At 49.2% G+C, this 23,219-nt stretch overlaps 3 protein-coding genes across 4 annotated transcripts; 1 reads left to right on the top strand and 2 right to left on the bottom strand.

Annotated features, from left to right (window-relative positions):
• Positions 1-4,040: 4,040 nt before the first annotated feature.
• Fscn3 (fascin actin-bundling protein 3) lies at positions 4,041-11,280 on the bottom strand. Its single transcript, XM_042054584.1, has 7 exons — positions 11,137-11,280; positions 8,838-9,534; positions 7,847-7,959; positions 7,293-7,452; positions 5,983-6,153; positions 5,402-5,607; positions 4,041-4,075 (listed from the first exon to the last, which is right to left on the bottom strand). Exons 1-6 carry the CDS (start codon positions 11,278-11,280, stop codon positions 5,402-5,404), a joined length of 1,491 nt encoding a protein of 496 aa, XP_041910518.1. The 3' UTR covers positions 4,041-4,075.
• Positions 11,281-12,718: 1,438 nt separating this feature from the next.
• Arf5 (ADP ribosylation factor 5) lies at positions 12,719-15,706 on the bottom strand. The gene is made up of 6 exons (XM_038319722.2): positions 15,550-15,706; positions 14,945-15,025; positions 14,327-14,436; positions 13,892-13,963; positions 13,312-13,437; positions 12,719-13,208 (listed from the first exon to the last, which is right to left on the bottom strand). The coding sequence occupies exons 1-6, from the start codon at positions 15,614-15,616 to the stop codon at positions 13,122-13,124; spliced, it is 543 nt and encodes a 180-aa protein (XP_038175650.1). The 5' UTR covers positions 15,617-15,706; the 3' UTR covers positions 12,719-13,121.
• Positions 15,125-22,456, top strand: Gcc1 (GRIP and coiled-coil domain containing 1). 2 transcript variants are annotated; one of them, XM_038319721.1, is made up of 3 exons: positions 15,125-15,464; positions 17,775-18,872; positions 19,886-22,456. In XM_038319721.1, exons 2-3 carry the CDS (start codon positions 17,841-17,843, stop codon positions 21,188-21,190), a joined length of 2,337 nt encoding a protein of 778 aa, XP_038175649.1. In that variant the 5' UTR covers positions 15,125-15,464; positions 17,775-17,840; the 3' UTR covers positions 21,191-22,456. The 2 variants fall into 2 exon arrangements, with proteins under 2 accessions (XP_038175649.1, XP_041910516.1); XM_042054582.1 differs by having other exon boundaries at positions 17,325-18,872.
• Positions 22,457-23,219: the final 763 nt, after the last annotated feature.

Here is a 23,219-nt window from a genome sequence, read left to right as displayed (position 1 = left end):
AGAAAACAGCCCCGCACTCCAGCAACAGGCCTGACATCAACAACGGTTGGAGCTGTCTTATTTCAGCTGAGACCCATGTATAAGCACAGACAAGCAAAGGATGAAGGGTCACTTGTGGAGAACTGGACATAAGACTGTGGATTGTGTGCGTGCTCATGTTTGCACACTCATGAGTATCCCTGTATACACACATTCCCATGCTTGTGTGTGTGTGTGTGTGTGTGTGTGTGTGTGTGTGTTTACAGAATGCTGAGGAAGAGGTTTTATATTAAAAGACCTGTAAGATGTATTATCTCCTTAGGTAAGACCTGTTTTTGCAACAGAGTTTCACCTCGCTCAAGATAGCCTTAAACTCTTGAACTACAGTAACTCTGCTTCAGCCTCTCATTGCTGGGGTTGCAGGAACACTCTCTTCCTGGGGTAGGTCTGTGTTTAATGCTCTCTTGGAAAAGAGGCCTCCTACTCCCTAGCATTTCCTACTTAACATTTAATTAAAAGATAAATTCATGTATCTTGAGCAGAAATACCGAAACCCAAGGCCATTTTCCCCTCTCCAAATTGAGTATCTTTCATGTTTTTATTTCGACTTTTCTCATCAGAAGACTTTAAAAGCAAGCATTTATTGTCATATGGGGTATTTGGGGACATGGATGCTGGCTTTCAGAGGCAGTCTGCTGTGTTAAATAATAACTTTTAAACACTTTCAATCCTGGTTATATTAGGAGAAAGTTGCTTGTGGTCCCCTCAGCACCTCCTTAAACAGTTGCTAACCTTAACAAAAGGAGAGACCGGAGCTCAGCCTGGGCTGGGGGCCGGATGTCGAGGATTTTATGGCATTGCTTTGCTTTTTCATAGTGCTTATTTTTATAGTCACTTTGTATTTAGCAGCAAGTGATTTGGGTTTTGTTTTATGACAGTGATAAAAAAAATCCTTTCTAAATGAATGTCTATGCGAATTAAAACAATAACAAGTGGGAGGTAGATAACGGCTAAAGTAATGAAGAGAGTGCAAGACAGGCATACATTCTGCAGGTCCTGCTTTGATGGCAAGAGCAGTAGACATTAGTCCCATCTGAGTATGAGGCTGAGCTCTGCCCATGAGTTATGGGCACTCAGGTCAAGCACTCCAGCTGCCTGCAGAGGTGAGAAATGGTGAGGGAATTACTCTGCTCTGACTTACGTACCTGCATCAAAGCTAACAATAGTTCAAGGAGGTTTGGTGAACAGTCAGGGGGAGCAAGGGATGGTGGGGTGAACATACGTGCTAATACCAGCACCCATGTTCCTAAGAGGAACATTCTTTCATTTGTTCTAAACCTAGAAGGCATTCTTACAATAGTCTGTTTTTTTTATTGTAATATGAATACATTATTTTCATCCTTTCTTCCCTCCAATCCCCCCTCTCTCAAATTCAGAGCACTTTTTATTTAAATATGAGAATGGGTACAAGATTTTTTATTTTAAATATTTTTTTGAAATTAATATAATTACATCATTTCCCTTACTTTTTCTACTTCTAAACTCTCCTAAGTACCTCCTTCTTTGCTCTCTCAAATTCCTGGCCTTTCTATTTTTTGTTAGTTTTTTGTTTTGTTTTGTTTTGTTTTATATATGTGTGTGTGCATGCACACATGCGTGAGCTTGCATGTGTGTGTATTCCTAGTTATATAAATACAACCTACTCTAAGTCTATATAATGTTACTTGTATGTTCATGTTTTCATAGCAGACCATGTGGTAGTAGATAATCACTGGGTGTGCTCTTCCCTAGAGAAGACTGTTTCTCCAGCTCTCAGCACTCCTTAATTACCTGTGGTTCTTTGCCTAGGGTTGAGGCCTCCTGAGATTTCCCCATCCAGAACATAGCTAGGAATGATGCTGATTTAGTAAATTAGTGGTGCTATGTCCTCTTCCAAGATCCGTGATTTTAATAGTCCAGGGTGTTTAGTTAGGTTTCTAGGGCATGGTTTCCAGGCAAGATGACCTCTTTTTAATTGTTACATACACACACCCATAAATCCATAAAATCATCCATCCATACATACTTATATTCATGCATACATCCCGCTCAGCCCAGATAATGTTACTTATATGTGCTTGGTATTGGATAACCAACAAACACACTAACATGGAAGGAAGAAAGCCTCACAAGGCCTCAGCCCTAGACAAAGAACTACAGGCAGCTAAGGAACGGTGAGAGCAAGAGAAATACTCTTCCCCCAAGGAAGAGTCTAAAAGACATTTACAAGCTTCATCTACATTCAGAATCCTTCACAGCAAGGCTGGTTCATCAAGGGACCATTGGGAAAAGTTTATTGGTTTGAGCTAGAGGTGGGGAGCATGTGGTAACTATTTACAGCATCCTGGGGAGACAGTCTTTGACCCTCAACCTGACACATACTCTTTTCTTCTCTTCTATTATTTTTAGCTAGTATTCAAAATAATGTGTGTGGTTTGTGTTGTGTGTGTATGTGTGTATGCTTTTTACAGGGTCCCACTGTTTATTAGTCTCCTGAGTACTGAGCTATAGGTATTCATTACCACGTCCAGTTAAATAGTGTATTTCACTTTGATACTTTATGCATGTGTATGTATATATATCATGCCCACACATATTTGTTCTGTTCTCCACTTGCACTCCCCTTACTTTTATTTTTCTTTTTCAAGACATGGTTTCTATGAGTGGTCCTAGCTGTCCTGGGGCTAGCTTTGTAGACCAGGCTAGCCCTGAACTCTCCCCCTTTTCAAAGGTCCCTTTCCTTCCCCTTCTGCTCTCATGTATGCATGTGTATGTATGTTTGAGTGCATATTAACATCCAACTCACACATATGAGAGAACACCTGCACCATTTGTCCTTCTCTCCTGTCCTCCACCTCCCTTCTCTTGGCCCCCTCCCATTAGACCTCCTCCTCTTCCTCATAGTTCCCCATCCACCTTCATGTCATTCACATGTATATGCACATTCTACACCGAGAGAAAATGTGGTAGTCTAGACCCTAATCAGACACACATATGTCCTTTGAGTCAAATGCACATACGGCACATACGGGTCTTGGGAGTGGCCTGTTGTGATGTATTGTAGCTTGAAACAGGGGTTTTGCTAAACTTAGTAAGAAAAATTGTACAACATGTATTCTTCTCTCGGATCTTGACGCGGGGTCTTCTGTCCTGTTTAGCTAGAAGTTGTTCCTGGAGGCCTGGGGGATTTAGAGTTTGGCAGGCAGCATCCCATTGACCTGGAGAAGGAAGAGGAAACGGACAAGAGGAGAGAGAATGAAGCAATTTATACCTTTCTGGGTGAGGATAAACATTAAATCAGTGTGAGATGAATTTATAGGAAAAATAAAACCCCATCAGAGTTCAGAGAAAGGCTGTGCAGTTACCGAGAAAGCATTTACTAAGAACTTGTCCTTTTTTGTATGTGCCTGGTCTTGTTTCAGTGCTGGCATCCGACCCAGGGCCTCCCATAATGTTAAGCATAAGCCCCTCTTTACTAAGAAATTAAACCAAGTCACTGACTTCTGATAGAATGAGGATGTAGTAGATGCCAAATTGCACAGAGCATTTTCTATCTTAGGTATTGCTCACAATTCCCTCAAAGGTCAAAATCATAGGGTTGTTTGCCTTTCAAGGGACAGGCTTTGAGTCTAGGACTGGGCTCTTATGATCTACAGCACATTGTCTACTAGGATGCGGGGCTTGGAAAGAGCCAAACCAAACTCTTAATGGCATAGATACAAAAGTTGAAGCCTGATGGGTTTTCATTTTATTTTTCTCAGTTTGTGCACTGTGTAGACTATGCAGAGAAGGCTGAACATATACTGAGGGCCAATATAGTTAGTTTCTGATTGGCTCTTAGCCTTGATAATACCTATGATGTAGATTACTTCCACTTCACACTCAAGGAAACAGAGGTCTTGAAATGTGAAAGCAATTTCTCTAAGGTCACAGTTCTAACTAGAAGAATACTTGCCTGGTGTTTGTGAAGCCCTGGGTTCCATCTCCAACATCACATAGAACACGGTAGGGTTTGCCTGTAACCAACCAGCACTCAGGAGGTCGAGGAAGGAGGATCCTGAATTCAAAGTCATCCCTGACTATGGAGTAAGTCAAGGGCCAGCCTGGGCTATATGACAACAATAACAGCAGGAACAACAGCAAACCTAAAGTACTTTCTATAAAGTTCATTTGACTTTCCGAGGCAGGAAAATGGGGCCTCTGAAAGGGTGGGAAAACCAGAAGCAGCATGTTAAAATAAACTTGGATGCTGGGTGGTGGCGGCGCACGCCTTTAATCCCAGTACTCGGGAGGCAGAAGCAGGCCGATCTCTGTGAGTTTGAGGCCAGCTTGGTCTACAAGAGCTAGTTCCAGGACAGGCACCAAAAACTACAGAGAAACCCTGTCTCAAAATCATAAAAATAAATAATAAATAAATAAAAATAAACTTGGTATGCAGGCTAGGCAATGGTGGTGTATGCCTTTAATCCCAGCATTTGGGAGGCAGAGGCAGGAGGATCTCTGTGAGTTCGAAGCCAGCCTGGTCTACAGAGTGAATTCCAGGACAGCTAGAGATACACAGAGAAACCCTACCTTGGAAAACCAAACCAAACCAAAAAGCCAAACCAACCAAAAAATAAAATAAAATAAAATAAACTTTGTGTGCAGAAGAGACTGGATGGGGATGAATCTGGGGACATTGCTGAGGGGCAATGATAGCAGTACCTAGAATGATGGTGGTAATTATGAAACAGAGTATGCTCAAGAGACGTCGGTGGGGAAGCACCCAAGAGTTTACACAGTTCCATAAAGGCAGCCAAAGGGGATTAGAGAGGAGGCTTTGATCGTGATCATCTGGAAGGACAGTAGGGTCGGGCTGGGAGGGATGGCATGGCATAAGAGAATGACCTTGGAAGGAGAGGACTATGGAAGAGAATCAGTCATGTTGATTTAGAAGGACTAGAAGGTTGAAATCAAGTCAAGTTGGAGAGAAATGAGGTTGGCAGTTCAGAGAAGAATCAGGGCTGGAGATAAACCAAGGGGTAAGGACGGAAATGCCCTTCCCTATCTACATACATTTTCCCCCCAAAATGGGGTAAAATTCTACCTCTTAAAGGAGACATAGGCACCCAGGCCTGCTTGTAGACCCTAAGTCAGAACAACAAAGCATTAAGAAACCCAGACACGATGCCTGATGCTTTTCTTCCCTCCCTAGCAAGACCGGGCTTAGAAGCCTGTAAGGAACGGTGTGGATGTGGAATAAATGCCTGGAGTTAGTCAGCTCCTGGACAGAAGTGAGCCCGTTCTCACATTCTGGTCTTTGGACCACAAGTCTCCCCGCCCACTTCCGCTCTCCTCTTGCGCCTCAGCTCCTGCTTCCCTGACTGACACCACTCTTCCTTACCTAAAATTCCCAGATACATTCTTTGGTAATGTCTCCACTGTCTGCCAATAGTGTGCCACTTCGGTCGGCTCGGATGTAGAAGCCGTTGGGCGCCAGCACCGTGAGCAAGTTGCTCCCATGAAGTTCTATACAGAAGTTGAGGGCGAATTTTCCCCAAGGGCGGAAGGTGCCAAAAGATGTTATTGACCAGAAGGATCCGCCCTGTGCTGGGGAGGGAAGAACTATGTCGGTCGACCATTTGGAAAGCAGTTTTCTAAGCACTGAAACCTCCAAGGGGAGTTCCCTGAGGCGTGCAATACCACCCCCTGTCCCCGCCTCCTCTCTCCGCGCCCCTCCTCCGCCTTCCTGCGGGATCGTATCCTGCCTGCTTTAGTAGATCCTTCTAGACGAATGCAGAAGAACCCCTGGGAACCTCACTGATTCCTATTCTGCTAAGCCACCCAGGAGCCTTGAAGTATGAAAACAAACTGAAATCCTGTTTTTATGATGAGTAGTGTCCGGGGTGGCAGGTCCCTAAGCCCGGCCTGAGACTGAGGCTGGGCTGGGTCAGGGTCTCTGGGTGGGGAAGAGGAACCACTCACCCTGAAAGTGGTAGATGCCCTGGCGGCAGGGCAGAAGGTGAATGCAGTCAGGCTGATCCATGTTGCATTGTATCAGGTCCCGGTCTGAGGAGGAGCCAACATACCCATACCGCCCTCTTAAGATGAGAAACGGACGATTGGCAAATCGAATCTCCAGTTCCTCATTGGGGCCTGAAAGAAACAGGGAGGTATTATCTGGATAGGTTGGGTCTCTCTAGGGCCTTTCCAGAGGGAAGAAAGGGAGCACGCAGGATATCTAAGGATTATGTCAGCATCTCTCTCTCCTCCTCTCTCTCTCTCTCTCTCTCTCTCTCTCTCTCTCTGTCTGTCTGTTTCTCTCTGTCTCTCTCTGTTTCTCTCTGTCTCTCTCTGTTTCTGTCTGTCTGTCTGTCTGTTTCTCTCTCTCTCTCTCTCTCTCTCTCTCTCTCTCTCTCTCTCTCTGTGTGTGTGTGTGTGTGTGTGTGTGTGTGTGTGTGTGTGTGTGTAGGTGTGTACATGGAGACCAGAGAAGGGTGTCCCGCTCCATCACTCTCTCTGCCATATCCCCTGAGGTAGGGCTTCTGACTAAACGTATAACTCAGTGTTTTTCCTGAAGGTTAGCAGCCAGCAAGCCTCAGCAATTCTTTGCCTCTGCCCTCTCCTCTCCAGCGCTTAGGTGGTAGGCACCCACACCACATCCAGCATTTGACGTGCTTGCTGGGGAATCAGAGCTCAGGTCTTCACAGTGCTGTCGCAAGTGCTTTCCTCACCGAGCTGTCAATCACTCTAACCCCAGAACGTTGTCTGTATTTTAACCTTTACTGAACGCTGGCTGTGTGCCAGGTCTTACACTAGGTGCTTGTAAAATGTTTGCCAGGGCACTCAACAGAGCATGGAGCACAAGAAATCTACATATTCTTTCTTTGGGATGTGTTAATCAATTTAATCCCCACCTCAACCCTGTGAAGCAGCAGAATAGAATCCTTGTCAGGGACTTTAAACCTGAAGCTCAAAGAGGGTCTGTTCCAGCAACAAGCACTCAGCAACTGAACGGATACACAGACCCAAACCTTCTAATGTCAACTCACTGCTTCCAAAACCTTAAAAAAAAAAGGTGGCTCAGTAGGTGAAAGCACTTGCCACAGAAGCCTAGCGACCTGCGTTCAATCCCTGGAACCCACAACAAGAGAGGGAAGTGAAGAGAACTGATTCCTGAGGCTTCTGACCTCCATATGCGTCCCCTCTCTCTCCCCATCCACATCTGAGCGCCTTTGCTCTCGCAGAATCCCTGGCGTGGGTTAGCGTGGGAGGAGAATAGTGGCTTGGCTCACCTGGGATGGTGGCATTTGCCATCAGCAGGCCATTGGATGCAATGCTCAGGAAACGCCCACTGGGGGACTGCAGGATGATTTTGCCACAGTTCCAGTGCACACGGAAGAAGGTGTTAGATTCCAGGGGGTACCCGTCAGCTATGATGGCCCTGTGTCGCCTCTGGAGAGAATGTGGGGACCAGGGACCAGGAGGAAGGTTAACAACCTCAGTTTTTCCCCCATCAGTTTTAGTCCTGGGCCCAGTTCCTGTATCCTGCCCCTCTCCAATCGCTGTAATTTTCTGGACTATGCCTTCAAAAATCTTTTACAAGGTCTTAAAAATCGTATTTTTTGATTTATTTATTTGTATGACTGTTTTAACTTGTATGTCTATGTACCACATGCCTGGTGCCTATGGAGCCAAGACATGGTGTCCCATCCCCTGTAACTGGAACTACAGATGTTTCTGTGTCACCTTAGAGGTGCTAGGAACTGAACTCAGGTCCTCTGGAAGAGCAGCCATCTCTCCAGCCCCTCAGAACCTCTTTGTAAGGCAAAAATGGAACCAGTCTCACCTGGGCTAGGTAGTAGCCATTGGCTGAACGGAGTTGTAAGGTAAGGCTGTCACATTCATACTGGAACAAGGACATTGGGGTCAAACGCTCAGAGGCAGCACACACCTCAGCATCTAGAGAGGAAGTCCACACAGCGGGCTTTTTAGCTCAGTCCTAGACCCTTCTCCATGTTTATCATGGGTTTCCCTGTAGTTTTCCTTCCTCAACCTAGATCATAATAATCTGGAGAAGCCCAGGCAACTTTCTCTTAAAGGCATATTTTTATCTGTTAGTCTGCCTCCCCAGAGGTCTCTTTGGGGGATCAGGCTCTTTTTTAAAAAATATTTATTTATTTATTATGTATACAATATTCTGTGCATATGCCTGCAGGCCAGAAGAGGGCACCAAACCCCATTACAGATGGTTGTGAGCCACCATGTGGTTGCTGGGAATTGAACTCAGGACCTTTGGAAGAACAGGCAATGCTCTTAACCTCTGAGCCATCTCTCCAGCCACCAGGCTCTTTCTTATGACTAGGTTTAAAATATCTTGCTTGCCCTGTGCTAGTTTAGTATTTTGTTGCCTTGACACAAGCTTGGTGTCATCAGGAAATAGGGAAACTTATTGAGGGGTTGTCGCCATCTGATTACCCGTAGGGAACCCTTTCTTGATTGATAATTGATGTGGAAGAGCCCAGGGCCCAGCCCATTGTGGGCAAATAAATGGTCCTGGGTCATATAAGAAAGCAAACTGGACCAGTCATGGGAGCAAGCTAGTAAGCACTGTTTCTCTGTGTTTCTGCTTGAGTTCCCATCCTTACTTCTTCCCCTCTGGGCTGAATCGCGACATGGAAGTTAAACAAACCAAACAGAACTAAACAACAACAAGAACCCTTTCCTCCCCAAGTTGCTTTTGAGCGCGGTGTTCACCACAGCAACAGAAAGAAAACTAGGACACACCGGAACCTGCCCCGCCCCCTCTGTCCCATGGTGGCATCGGACCCAGTACTTGCCATAGACGACTGAGATGAACCTCCGTGCCTTTGACTTCAGGCTGACCCAGGTTGGGAAGTGTTGTAAGATGAACCACTCCTCACCCCTTATAGGACTGGAGCCCAGGCCCAGGAGTAGATGTGTGCCCTGCGGATACAATGTACCTCCTTCTCCATCACACAGTGCCACAAGCCCCCTAGGCCGCACTTGCATGTGGAAAGCTGTCTTTGATGAGCGGTGAGGGACCAGCCGGTCTACGCGAGACAAGAAATGGTGTGTCGAAGTCTCCAGGTGGTAGCACCCATCGTGGAAATGTAGCAGGAATCCACATTCCTCCAGGCAGGGGACTGCTGCATCAACCCAGATGCGGCCCACAGTGTGGTCGGCTCGGGCATAGCTGCGGTAGATGGGGCTGTAGAGGATCACATGGACATGCAGGGCTGGTCTAGGGGTCCACATATGGTAAGCTGAGAGGACCCTGGAGTTGCAGAATACAACCTCACCATCAGACTCCAGATAACGGCCAGAGATAATGCACTGGAGGGTCCATTTGCCGTTTCGGTGGAAACGGAGCAGGAAGCATCCGTGGTGGCTAGTCCTTGGCCTGCCATAGCACACAGTACCATCAGCTTCACACAGAAGGTAGAGGCCCTGCAAGCTCTTTAGTCGTATCACGGCCTGCGCGTCATGTTCATTGCTCACCAGGAGCTCCCAGGTCTGGAGGTGTCGGGAGGACGAGGGAAATATGTCAACAACTGGCAACCACAACTCTTGGTACCATCAGCACCTTCAACATGACTAGTCACCTTCCTTCCCATACTTGTCTTGGCATCTCCTTGCTATGAACACTCTACTTTCTCAATTAACAATGAAAAGGATTTCTAGGCTGGGGGGCAGTGGTGCCTGTCTTTAATCCCAGCACTCAGGAGGCAGAGGGAGGCAGATCTTGGTGAGTTCAAGGTCAGCTTGGTCTGCAGAGCCAGTTCTACACCAGCAGTGGGAGTCTTTCGCAAAACAAAATAAACAAAAAATACAACAACAAGACAGTTTTCTGGGTTGTCCACCTCCAGAGTCACAGGACTTCTTAAGACCCAATGGGGGCCAGAGAGATAGCTCAGTGTAAAAGCACTTGCCTCGAAAACTTGACAGCCTGAGGTCTAGCTCCAGAATCCACATTTAAAAAGCTAGATGCAGTCTGGTGAGATGGCTCGGTGGGTAAAGGCACTTGTTGCCAAGCCTGATGGTCTGAGTTTGATCCCCGGGTCCCACTTGGTGGTAGAAGAGAACGAACTGACCCCTGTAAGATGTCCTCTGACCTCCGTGTGTGTGCCATGGTACAGATATGTGGATGAACACACACACACACACACACACACACACACACACAGAATAAATAAAATGTAATAATTTTAAAAAGCCAGACACAGTGGCAAGCATCTATAATCCCAGAACTCCTATGGCAAGATAGGAGCTAGAGACAGGAGACTCTCCTGGAAGCTCATGGCCCAGGCGGCCTAGAGCACACAGTGTAGGTAAAACCAAGAGATCACTTCAAGGTGGAAGGTTGTCCTCTGACCTCACGTATGTGCTTGTATACACAAACACACACACACACATGCAAAACCCATGGGATAGTCTATATTCACACCTCAGAAAAGCAAAACCTTCCTTTCTTTCCCCTGCTCCATCCTTCAGTACCTAAAAGAAAACAAGTTTTGCTTTATTTCTTTCACCCTTGCTACAGACCCTGGACAGCACAGTACTCAGAACCTCCACCAGCAGGGTCCATCCCTCCAACAGAAGTGCAAGAAAGCATCCTGACTCTAGGTACAGAAGTTGAGATACAATAGTTAGGTACACTGTGAGAAATTTGGTCGTAAAGGAGAAGACTTTGCTCCTATTTTCTCTCTAAAACAGAGACCAAGTCAGCAAGCTCTTAAAAATATTGCATTACTTTTTCCAGGACAGAAACATGGGTCTTGTACTATGGCCCAGCTTCCTCTGGATGCCTGGTTCTGCTTTCCAGCCTGGACTCCCCACCTCTCTGCTTTGTGCTGGGATGGAGGGTAGGAAACACTGGAGGCGAAGCAGCTAGGCCAGCGCTGACACTTCAGGTCTTAGGGAAACGGTTTTGGAACAATGATGATCCATGAACAAAAGGCTGGTGTAGAAGTGTTTCGGTTTGGCAACAGCAGAGACTATGCTGGTGATTAGGACGGGAATGCAACATGCCACACACACACACACACACACACACACACACACACACACACACGCCCCACTCAAAAAATTGGTTCTAGTCCAGGTTTGCCTTGTTACCTGTCTCCTGCCCAAACTCTTTGCAGTAGCTGTGACTGTACTCTTATATGCTCCAAAGGTGAGGTAGGTTCCTGCCCAGCTGATGAGCCCAACCCTTAGGTCCTCGGCCTTTGGATGTCTGTGTATCCACTCCACCTCAGCCATGGGGCCAATGCCACAGGTGATAACTCTGTCCGGCCCAGGCTTCCCCCCAGTGGTGAGGTCCCACAGGCCATATGGCCGGGAATAAGGCCCGCAGTACCCACCAGAAGCCGTTCCCAGAGGAAACTTCCCAGGCTGAGGTCTGGCCTAGGGCCCAGCACCTCTGTGACCCGGGAGCATTGTGACTTTAAAGGCTGCCTTTTATCCCACCCCAGTGGGGAAAGGGCACTGGCTTAGTAGTATCAATCCACGGGCCAAAGGAAGTAGGTCCAGAGCTTTCGGTTTGTCTTCCTGACCAACTCCAAGCAATGAGGTAGGTTTAGACTGGGAATAGTACTGCAACCTGTAACTGTAGGCCCGTCCCTACCTTTCTTAGTAACAAGATAGGACTCAACCTATCTGCTTCCTAACAAGGGGGTTCTGCTTGGCTCTCTGTGGCTCAAGTTTCCTTCCTTTCTTTCAAGTCCAAGTCAGCCAAGAAAAATCTATTGGTCTTTAGGGATCTTGGGATGATAAGGTCAAACTATTTTGGAAAGGACTTCGCAGTGAAGGTGTGGAAAATGGAAACATAACCATTGAGGATGAAACCACTCTTCTGACTTTAAAGGCTCGGAAGGAATGGCCTAGGTGGAGGGCACTCCAGCACTGTGCTTCGCCAAGCCTGGCTGTGTTACAGGTGAACGGGCTGGGCAGAAAGCCAGATCTGCAGGAAAGGATACTGGCCCCACCCACCAGAAGGCTCTGCTGGATCACTTCCTGCAAAGCTCTAGGAGAAAACCTCCGTCAAGAGCCTAGACAAACTGAAAACATGAGAAGAGGCGTGGAAAACGAAATGGTGGGACAACAGGGTCTCATTTCAGCTTCACTGGGCTCCACAGGGAAGCGGGCAATCAACCTTGCCTGGAGAACAGCCCAGAGCCCTCGTGTTTTCCATGGTCTTCCTGATTCTGTGCAGATGGGGTCTTCTTAGGCACAGCATCCTGGTGGTCCCCAGCAGAGGCTCACCAGTGTTCTGTAAAATAAGGCTAATAGATGCTGCCCCATGCTGGAATCACCTGGGTAATTTTAAACACGCATGTTGTTGGGGAAGGCTTCAGACCATGCCGATCATTTTTCTTAAGAGTGTCTTGGGACCTATCTTTTTAATGTCCATTCTTCCCCTGTGTACAAAGCTACCACGAAGAACTGCTAAGTAGCTAGGTAAGAGGTAGGAAAAAGATTCTGTGGTTTGTGGAATGAGAAAGGTGGATTTCAGTCCTTAGAACTGAGGAAGAAATGGCTTTCCCCCCTGAAAACACTACAGGGAGAAGCTGAGGAAGGAAAAAGGGCTTACGTGTGTGTTGGACCTCACAACTTCTGCTGCTTTGAACCTCTCCCTTATTGTCTTTTTGTACCCAGAGTAACTCAGCTTCCCAACTTCCAGGCTACAGACAACACTGGGTACAAACCACATCAAATTTATTACTCAATATCCAGTTCCACATCATAGCACCACCCGGAGCCCTCACTCTCCTCCCCCCAAACCTGGCCCCAAGGGTACACCCGAAAACAGAAAAAAAAATGAAATTAAATCCAGATCCCTGCTCCTCCCCTGTTGGAGGGGGCCTTGGCCAGGAAGCCCTTCCACAGGTCCCAGCAGGCAGGAGAGCAGAGCCCTCTGCACCCAGAGAGCAAGGCTCCAGGCTCCAGCGACAAGAGAGAACATGCAGGCAGGAGCAAGAGCAGAGACCTGTCTGTGGGGAGGAAGAGTGGGAAGGGAGGGCACTGCCTGAGGAGTCCGGGAGTCTGGTCATCCCGGGATGCACGCGGGAGCTTCCGGGCAGCAGGGGCCTGCCCCTGGCTGGCTAACGCTTTGACAGCTCATGGGACAGCCAGTCCAGCCCATCATACAGGCCTGTGCCTTGGGTAGCGCAGGTGGCCTGGACGTACCACTGTAGGAAGAGAGAGAGAAGTAGATCAGTACCTTTATACCCCTTCCAGCCTGGGGTATAGGAGGAAAGGCTGAACCCAGTGCAAAGGGGACCAGATCCTTACCGTGCGGCTACGCAAGTGCTGGAGCCCCAGCTTGTCAGTCAGCTCGCTCACAGGCATGGCATTGGGCATGTCCTGCTTGTTGGCAAACACCAGCAGCACTGCATCCCGAAGCTCATCCTCCTGCAGCTGAGAGGGGAGAACAGGGTGGGACCTACGGCTGCAAGGAGTCCCAAGGTTCCCTGCTGACTACATTGTAGGGGAGTTCTGGTTTCTAACTGCCAAGTCCTCTGTAGGAAAAACAGTGTACTGTGCAGTTTATTGTTGAACACAGGACAGTTATAAATGAGTATCAAACCCCTAAATTTTACCTCCAGAAGCCTTCTAAGAACCTGCTCTAAGCGAAAATAACAAAAATCCCAAACACTAAAACAAACAAACAAACAAACAAACAAACAAAGGCTGTTTCTCTTTCCAATAGACAACCCCTCATTCTCCTCAGCTCCACAAGTATTTAAAAGAAAAAGACCTGTTCAAACTGGGTGAGAAGCAACTTAACCAGAGACATAAAACCTCATTTTCCCTGCCCAGAGAGAATGCTGTCCCCGAGCCAAGGGCCCTGTTCCCAGATCCGGATGCTTACCATTTTCTGGAGTTCATCAGCTGACTCCTGGACCCGCTCTCGGTCATTACTGTCTACCACGAAGATGAGGCCCTAGATGGGCGGAAGGAAGGAAGCAGGAGAGATCACTCCCACCTACGCCCTGCCCTAACCTGGCCTCTTCGAACTTCTCCCATCTTTAGTTGTACCCGTCTTCGTCTTCTAGTAAATTCCTATTAATGGTCTGCAGACCACTGCAAAGCGAGACAGCTAAAAGATGTTCTGTTTGATCGCTACATTAGACATTGTGGTCCTAGAACCCTGCTTCCCAGAATAGGATGACCTTAAGTTCTTAAGGAGGACTAAGATCTAGCTAAAGGGAGAGGGGTGAGGGCCCAGAACTCAGTCAACAGTTCAGTCCTGAGCCATACCGCCCTCTTCCGAGGGTTGTCCCTCCACCCTCCGCCTCCACTCCACCTGAGTGTTCTGGAAGTAGTGCCGCCACAGAGGCCGAATCTTGTCCTGGCCTCCAACATCCCAGACTGTGAAACAGATGTTCTTATATTCCACTGTTTCCACATTGAAGCCTGCAGATAATTTTTTGAGAGAGAGAAAAAAAAAAGTTCTGAAAAGAACTAAATCACTAAAATCACTTGGATCAGCCAGGCTGTGGTGGCACATGCCTTTAATTCCAGCACTCCGGAGGCTGAGGCAGGTGGATTTCTGCGAGTTTGAGGCCAGCCTGGTTTACAGAGATAGTTCCAGGACAGCCAAGGCTACACAGAAAACAAAACAAAACAAAACAAAACAAAACAAAAAACCACTCGGATCTTTACAGACACACAAACCCAGAAGGCAATGACCAAGACCAATGGGAATAGAATCCAGAAGGACCGGAGGTCAACAGATATGCTAGGCTCACGGTCCACGCCTCGGGCACCAGCAGGCACACAGAGATACCGTGACCCACTTCTCAAGTAGCCATATCTGGTGACAGGGTCAGGAACAGATAAGGGCCTCAGTAGAACTGGGAGCAGATCCCGAGAAGGCCCGACGCGCCACTCCCGCAAACCCTCGCTTCATTCCCGGACTCACCTATGGTGGGGATGGTGGTGACAATCTCCCCCAACTTCAGTTTGTACAGGATGGTAGTCTTGCCAGCCGCATCCAAGCCAACTGCAACGGAGAGGGGCACAGAATGGAGACGGGAGCTAGGGAGCCCTCTAGAGACCAGGGAAAGGGAAAGGACTGCCCAGCTGATGGTGATGGGGGCGGAGAGCGGGAGAGCCTCCAGGTGCGAGCTGTTCTCCACCTTCCGGGCCTTAAGGGCAGTCTCGGTGGCGAGTGCCAACTCCTGTCCTTCAAGTGGCCGAGGAGATAGAGGAGCTCGGGAGGTGGGGGGCCCGGGAGGAAGGCCGCGTTCCTTTGAAAAGTCGTTTCCAAGGGCGGAATCCTCCTCCCTTCTCAGCAGCCGGGCTGGGGCGGAGGAAGCGTCACCCCACCCAGGCCCCAGCTCCGGGTTTCAGGCCCGGGGCCGACACCGCAGATCCTGGCCGGCACAGGAGCGCATCCCCCGAGGCTCTGGTGGTGGGGTGTCTCGGGGTCAGGGTACCAGGTGAGCGGGGCTGGAGGGACGCGGGGGTGGGAGGGCTGCGGCGGGGCCGGCGCCCCATCCGGGCCGCGCGCTCGATCTGCCTCACCCATGAGGATCCGCATCTGCTTCTTCCCGAAGATCCGCGAAAAGAGCGCGGACACCGTGAGGCCCATGGTGGGGCCCGGGGCGGGGGCGCGGGCAGGGACGCGGGGTGAGGGCTGGAACCGGCCGGCCGCGGGGGGGGGATGGGGCGCAACAGCAGAAGGAGGAGGCGCCGCCGCCGCCGCCTCCGCGCGTCCGGGCCCGCCCGACGTCACGTGGCCCCGCCCCCGGGTCCGCCTCGGCCCCGCCCCCAGGCGCGTTTGCGGAAGAACTGAAGTCCAGCGAGGCCTGGCATCCTTGCCCCTGGCCCGAGGGACTGGAAAGGGAATCATTCTGGGTCTCCAATGACTGCAGGAGCTTGCTTTATTCTTCAGTCGTAGACTTCCATTTCTAAGAAGGCTTTGACAGGGTCGAGAAATATATTAAAAGGTTCTCAAAGTAGCTTATTCTTTTTTGTTTTGAGACACTATGCCCACTATGTCACTATGTAGCCTTGAACTTGCCATGTAGACCAGGCTAATCTCGAACTCATAGAGCTGCCTTGGCCTCCCGAGTAGATTCTTAGAACAGAAATACTTTCTTCATCCCTGTTTTCGCTCCTATTTCACTATTATCTCTCTTTTTATGAGTGAGCCTCCTCACTCCTTCCCCCTTGGTACCTTCATAGTGTCATGGGAGCCGATTTTCCGTTTTTCCCCACCTTTATTTCGAGTTTGTATGTGGGGTTGTGTAGAGTCAGAGGAGAACCTGTGGGGATATGTTTTCTCCTTCCACCACGTGGGTCCTGGTAGACTCAGGTCTGGGCATTGGGCTTGGTGGAAAGTACCTTTACCGCTGAGCCATCTTACAGGCCCCACGAGAGTCTCGAAGGTGTCCCCTTGAGATTAAAATACTTTAATGTTTTGTCACCAAAGATGGAAATCTAGATGCCTTTAAGTTGGGTCCCACCCTTTGTTCCAGCCTCTTCAGTGTCTGCCCCTCTCCCATACCCTAAGCTATTGTTTAGGAATGATTCTTGGTCCCGGTAATCTTTTCCACTTTCCTTGATGCTGGTTCCTCACATCTGAATTTACTTGGCAGTCTTTATTCATTCTTCAGACCCCAACATATTTTTCCTAAGAGTCTCTGTCCTTCCTCTAGACAGGCACCCCATCTCTTTTATACCACTTTGACTATACCCGTGCGTACTACTAACTACCCGTACATACTGGTGTGAGGACAGGATTTACTTGTTTGCATGTCTGGTTCAGGGTCACATTTCTTCAGGGTGCTATCTGGCATAGCACTTTATACACTGGTAAGTGGACTGAGATAGGATTCCTAAACTTAATAGCCAAGTGACATTGGACAAGTCACCTCTCCGTACTGTATGTTCCCACAACTGTAAATTGGTGCTAAGGATATCCTCTAAACAGAATTTTGCAAAGACTAAATAGCAAGAACTCTTGTGAGACCCCAGCATAAACGGGTATTTAAGGCTGACCTTATAGCTTAATAGTGCCCCTCTAAAAGCAAAACTAAGGAAGAGAACTACTATGCTTTATGATAACTAGGTGCTGCTGGGCTTGTTTTCCTAGTATGAGTCCTGTTGCGTTTTAGGGACATGCTAGACATTGCTCCAAATAGTTAGGGATTTGGGGGCAAATGCAGTGCGATGTCGCCCCCTGTTGTTCGCTGGTGGTAGTTTGAGGGCAAAGTTAGGCATCTTCTCCAAACCACTGCTCAGGTGCTCTGGACTTTGCTTTTCCCAACTATCCCGGTTGGTTCCTCCCTCTCCAGGCCGTCAGCACACCCGGTCTGCGGAAGCCCCGCCCACCTCACGCAAACCGGAGGCGGGGTCTGTGGCGTTTTGTCTCCGTCACTTCCAGTGGACCCGGAAGCGCTGCTCTGGGCAGCCGGAGTTGTTAGGAAATTGCGATGGATCCGAGCTTAGTGTAAACCCTGGGCCGATCCTGGGCCGATCCTGGGCCCAGGGGGGCGGGCCTGGGTTGCAGTGGCCCGCGGAGCGGTTAAGGCGGAGCGGCCTCGGGGCCAGTGTCGGAGAGCCGTGGCTGAGTGCTTCTGCTATACCAGCGTTGTTTGCCCAGCTTCCAGGTTGGAACCTGCTTCCACCTTCGGCCTGGCTCCACAGCGCTTTTGCCTGGCCGCCGGACCCCCTCAACCCGCCCCCCGCTCGGACAGCTGGGTGTGTGGCCTGCCGCCAGCCTGTCCTCTCTGCTTCGCTTCTAGATGTTTGTGCGGCTCTGTCCAGGGCTGCCAGAACGCTGACGTGGAGCAACCCACCCCAGAACCCCCATGGAGAAGTTTGGGATGAATTTCGGGGGTGGCCCAAGCAAAAAGGACCTGCTGGAGACCATAGAGACACAGAAAAAGCAGCTTCTCCAGTACCAGGCAAGGCTCAAGGATGTAGTCCGCGCCTATAAAAGTCTGCTGAAGGAGAAAGAGGCCCTGGAGGCCAGCATCAAAGTACTGTCGGTGTCCCACGAGGCAGATGTAGGCCTTGCAGGTGTGCAGCCACCAGGTCTCACGTTACCTGACTCTGTGGATGATCGGTGCTCCACTCACAGTGAGGATAGCACCGGAACCGCCACTAGCGTGGATACTGCGGCCAGTCTTACAAGTACCAAGGGTGAGTTTGGGGTCGAAGAGGACAGAATGGCCCGTGGACCACTTCCTCCAAAGTCTGAAGAGGCCAGTGGGTCAGAGAGTGGCGTCAGTAGTAGCAGTGGGGATGGGCCATCCGCAAGTAGTGAGACGGACAAAAAACTACATCAGCTGAAGACTCAATTGGCTACTCTGACTAGCTCCTTGGCTACAGTCACCCAGGAGAAGTCCCGTATGGAGGCGTCTTACCTGGCCGACAAGAAGAAGATGAAACAGGACTTAGAGGACGCCAATAAAAAGGCAGAGGAAGAGAGGGACCGCCTGGAGGGAGAATTGAAGGGGCTGCAGGAGCAGGTAGCTGAAACCAAAGCCCGCCTGATCACACAGCAGCATGATCGTGCCCAGGAGCAGAGTGACCATGCCGTGATGCTGCGGGAGCTACAGAAGCTGTTGCAGGAGGAAAGGACCCAGCGCCAGGACCTGGAACTTCGCTTAGAAGAGACTAGAGAAGCCCTGGCAGGGCGGGCATATGCAGCTGATCAGATCGAAGGGTTTGAGCTGCAGACCAAGCAGCTGACCCGGGAGGTGGAGGAGCTGAAAGGTGAGCTGCAAGCTATTCGAGATGAGAAGAACCGACCAGACCCCCGGCTGCAAGAGCTTCAGCAAGAGGCTGTGCACCTTAAAAGCCATTTCCAGGCTCAATTGCAGCAGGAAATGAGGAAGGTAATTATTCTCATAGTCTTCAAACAGTCATGTTAACTTGGCTAGGAAATAGCAGGATTTTATTATTTTTTCTGTTTTGGTCATTAGAATAGAGAACTCTCTTTCTCTCCCCCCTTCTGTGTGTGTGTGTGTGTGTGTGTGTGTGTGTGTTTCATGAGGCAGGTTCTCACCATCTAATCCAGTCTGGTTTGAACTCACAGAGATCTGCCTGCCTTTCCCTACCAAGTGCTGGGATTAAAGGCACCCCTCTCCCCACCTAAGTCAGGGTGTTGCTCCAATCAAGGATTGCCTGGTGTTTGTTCGCCTCTTGGGTGCTGGGATTACAGTCCCACTCCACATTCCCAGCATGTACTCTGATGTTTGATGCCAACTGAAAAATCGAACCAGTGAGTCCTAGGAAATCTTGCTTTGTGTAGTGCTCTTACAGCCGGATGAGGAGTTTCTGAGTACTTCTGGGTCCAAGCCAGAGAGCCATATCTCGGCTTCTAGGTGCTGGCACCTTACCAATTGAGGCAATATTGTGACAGCTGTGTAGTGCAAGGTTGTGTGTATCTTGAGAAGTGCGTGTTTATAGGTAGAGGGACGGAAGGAAGCAATTTTTTCCCCCAGTAACAAATGTCTTGTGTATGCTTTTGGCTGAGGTTTGCCTGCTTTAGAAAACTACTGTTTCATAGTGTTTCCTTTCCATGGAGCCAGGAATCCAGCTTGGTTTGGAATTTCCAGGAATGTTGGGAAAGGGAAAGAATGCTGCCTGACTTCTTTAAATAATTTGGGAAGCACACGGTTAAAAGTACATTTAGTGCTGTGTATTCAAGCTCAATGAAAAATGGAAAACTATCATAAAAATAGCACTTATACAAAGGAACGTCAATTAAAAGTCCCCAGTTCCCACTGGTTCCAGGCCATCCTGGTCCCATGACCCTTCACTTCCCTGCCTTGCTCCTCCACCCCCAGGTGACTGCAGGGTCGTGTGACTTTTTGGGATGCATGGTCACCTGTCCTTTGCTTTGCAGACAGCCCTGGCAGAGGACCAGCTTCGCCAGCAGTGTCAGTTAGAAGAGCAAAGGGTAGCAGCCCTGGAGAACCAAATCTCCGAGGTGTCTGAACTGCTGGGCACCTATGAGAAAGCCAAGCAGAAGGACCAGCTGGCCATCCAGAAGCTGAAGGAGCGGATTCTGCAGCTGGACCTGGAGAACAAAACCCTGGCCCTCGCGGCCTCTAGCCGCCCCCCTCTCGAAAGCCACGGGGATGAATCCAGTCTGGATGTCAATGTCCTGAAGGATAAGATGGAGAAGCTCAAGAGGCTACTGCAGGTTGCAGCTAGGAAGAGCCAGGTGGCCCTGGATGTGGAGAAGCTCTGTGACCCTGAGATGACGCCCAGCTCCGAGGCTGCCGATGGGGAAAAGGCTACCGCCCTCTACTACCAACAGGAGCTGAAGCAGCTGAAGGAAGAGTTCGAGCGGTACAAGATGCGAGCCCAGGTCGTGCTCAAGAGCAAGAATACCAAAGACGGGAACCTGGCCAAGGAGCTGGAGGCCACCCAGGAGCAGTTGGCTGAGCTGAAGGAGAAGTATATCTCCCTGCGGCTGTCCTGTGAGGAACTCGAAAGCCAGCACCAGCAGGAGGCCGAGGACTGGAAGCAGGAGCTGGCCCGGCTGCAGCAGCTCCATCGGCAGGAGCTGGAACATAGCCAGCTGGACTTCAGGGACCGCACGCTGAAGCTGGAGGAGGAGCTGCATAAGCAACGGGACCGGGCCCTGGCGGTGCTTGCTGAGAAGGATCTGGAGCTGGAGCAACTGCGTTCCGTGGCCTTGGCCTCCGGGTTGCCGGGACGCAGAAGCCCTGTGGGTGGACTGGGTGGTGGAGGGCTTGGGGACCCGGCTGACACAGCTTCCTCAGAAAGCCTGACTCAAGCCCTGCAGCTCGCTGCAGCCAAGGAGCCCACTTTCTTCCTTTATGCTGAGCAGTTGGCCCGGAAGGAAGTGGAGATCACGTCACTGAGGAAGCAGAAACACAGGCTGGAGGTAGAGACCCATCAGCTGCAGGAAAGGCTGCTGGAGGAGGGTGAGCGGCACCGAGAGGAGGTCGGAGCCCTTCAGAGCCACATCGAAAAGAACGCCAGGGACCAGAGCAGGGAAGGAGCCAACCTCGAGTATCTCAAAAACATCATCTACCGCTTCCTGACCTTGCCAGACAGCCTTGGCCGCCAGCAGACGCTCAGGGCCATCCTGACTATCTTACACTTCAGCCCCGAGGAGAAGCAAGCGATAAAGCAACTCCCAAGTGGTGGCAGCTGGTGGCCTTCTGGCAAGAGATGATATACCTTTTCCAGCCCTGAATCACTGTGCCTCTTTTATGTGGGAAGGGCAGGCTACGATTTCCACTGCCTCTTCTCGCATTCTCTTTTATTTCTTCACTGTGTTGAACTCAGAACGGTTCAAAGTAGGATGGGATTTTCTGCCAAGTGCCATTAATGCAACTTTGTCCTTGGGCTTGGGGTACCCAAGTACTGTACTTCCGGCCGTGTGCATGTGGGGCAGGTTAGGGAGAGAGGCTGGGGCAGAGGTGCAAGTTAGGGAAGTGGTGAGAGTCTTTAGAGATGTTTGTTATGCTCCTAGCTCAGAGCTAGTAGTAAATGTGACTCCCAGAGGAGTCCATCTGACTTTGGAACAGATACAGTAATGGTGTATGGATTCCTTGTCAGAGTCTGGTCCGCTTTTGTCCTAATTTTCCTGGGGACATAAAATCAAGCTAGAAAGAGACCAGGCAGTTCAAAATAGTAATGGTTTGTCCAAAGGGCTGTGGAAGAGTGAGTTCATCCCTGAACTTGGAACCTCGGTTCCAGGAACCAGCCCACCACTTGTGACCATCCTAGAGAGGGTCCTGAACACCCATGTGACCTTAGAGATTTCCCAAGTGATCTGATTTGAGCCAGGACAGGGTTAAAAAGGACCCTCTCTTGCTTAAGCTGCCTGTCCAAGGTCAGCTCAAGACTGAGTGGATGACTTCACTGTCTTCCCATCAACACTGAACTTGTATTTAGAAATGAAACCCTCGCTTTTTACAGGGCACTCAAACAATAAGCTGGGGGCCTCCTTGGATACAAGGAATTCCTGCCCTGATTTGTTCCCAGCTGTGTTTGATTTTGCAGGGAGAGGAAAGAGGAGGTAATTTGCTGCAGATTCCAAAAGACTGTTATGACCCTCACAGGAAAAGCGCAGTTTGGCTGAAATACTTTCCATCCTATGGGTCTGGGCAAAGGTTAATTTCTCTCTTTAAGGAAAGAGAGTGCTCAGAAAACTTGGGTCAAAGCAGTGTGTGTTGCCCAGTTCTTTGCTTAGTCTGCTCTTCCTGGTTATAAAGACCTTTGGACCGGAAAGACCAATGTTTGACTATTAATATGTATCTTTTTGTTATTTTTATTACTGAGGTCTGTTTTTCGAAGGTTTGGGGTACAGAAGACTTTGGTTAACTATGTTTTGGATGGGTGAAGGTGACCTGATTACCTACGTGAGCAGACTTCAATGGAACAGAAGTGTTATCTCTGTGGAAATACCAGTGGTCATTAAACCTGAGTGACTTGAGCTGTATTTTCTTAATGGTGGTGTCTCTGCGTCCGAACACAAGCAGATCCTGAAAGCGAACGGTGGACGAAAGGCTAGGTATACAGTCCCTTCTCCTGAGCTCTGAGCTCGAGTCATATTCCATTGTGTTGGTCCATGAGCTTGACCCCAGGGAGGAGCACATGAAAGGAAGTTTTCACTGCCTCACATGTAACACATTTCTTAGCCTGGAATTGTGCGTATGTGTGTGTGTATGTGACAGGTTGGGGGCAGCTGCAATGGACAAAGTTTTCTAATGGGATTAGTGTGTGGGCTTGATGCTCCCATAATTACTGCTTCATACTCTGAGAGTAATCTGTTTATGAATGCTTCTTTATCCTTAAAATTAGGATTCATGATACCCTGCAAAGCTATCTCAGGACAACAAGACTTCCTTCATTTCTGTAGTAATGGACTTCCTTTATTTCTTTACCTTGCTTCTCTAAATGTAGGATATCCTGTGATTGCTGTTATTTCTAGGGGATTCTGGGAAGGATAAAAAGATCCATAGCTACAGTTGCTTTTCCAGAACTAGTATTTGCTGTGCTTAAAAAATTTGTCCATTTCATACATTTGTATAATGATAATTACTCATTTTCATCATGTCTCCAGTTCTTCCTCTCTCATCCCCTCTCCCTTTCTCTGGAATCCTCAACAAGTCCCCCTCAGATTTCATGTTTTCTTGTGTGTGTTTAATTAGAGTCTCTTTCTGGCTTTTTTGAGACGGTTTCTCTTTGTAGCCTTG

The sequence above is a fragment of the Arvicola amphibius genome, chromosome 2 (assembly GCF_903992535.2).
Source record: "Arvicola amphibius chromosome 2, mArvAmp1.2, whole genome shotgun sequence".
Taxonomy (NCBI): domain Eukaryota; kingdom Metazoa; phylum Chordata; class Mammalia; order Rodentia; family Cricetidae; genus Arvicola; species Arvicola amphibius.
Note: the sequence above shows the minus strand (reverse complement) of the source record. Positions and strands in the feature narration are given on the sequence as shown.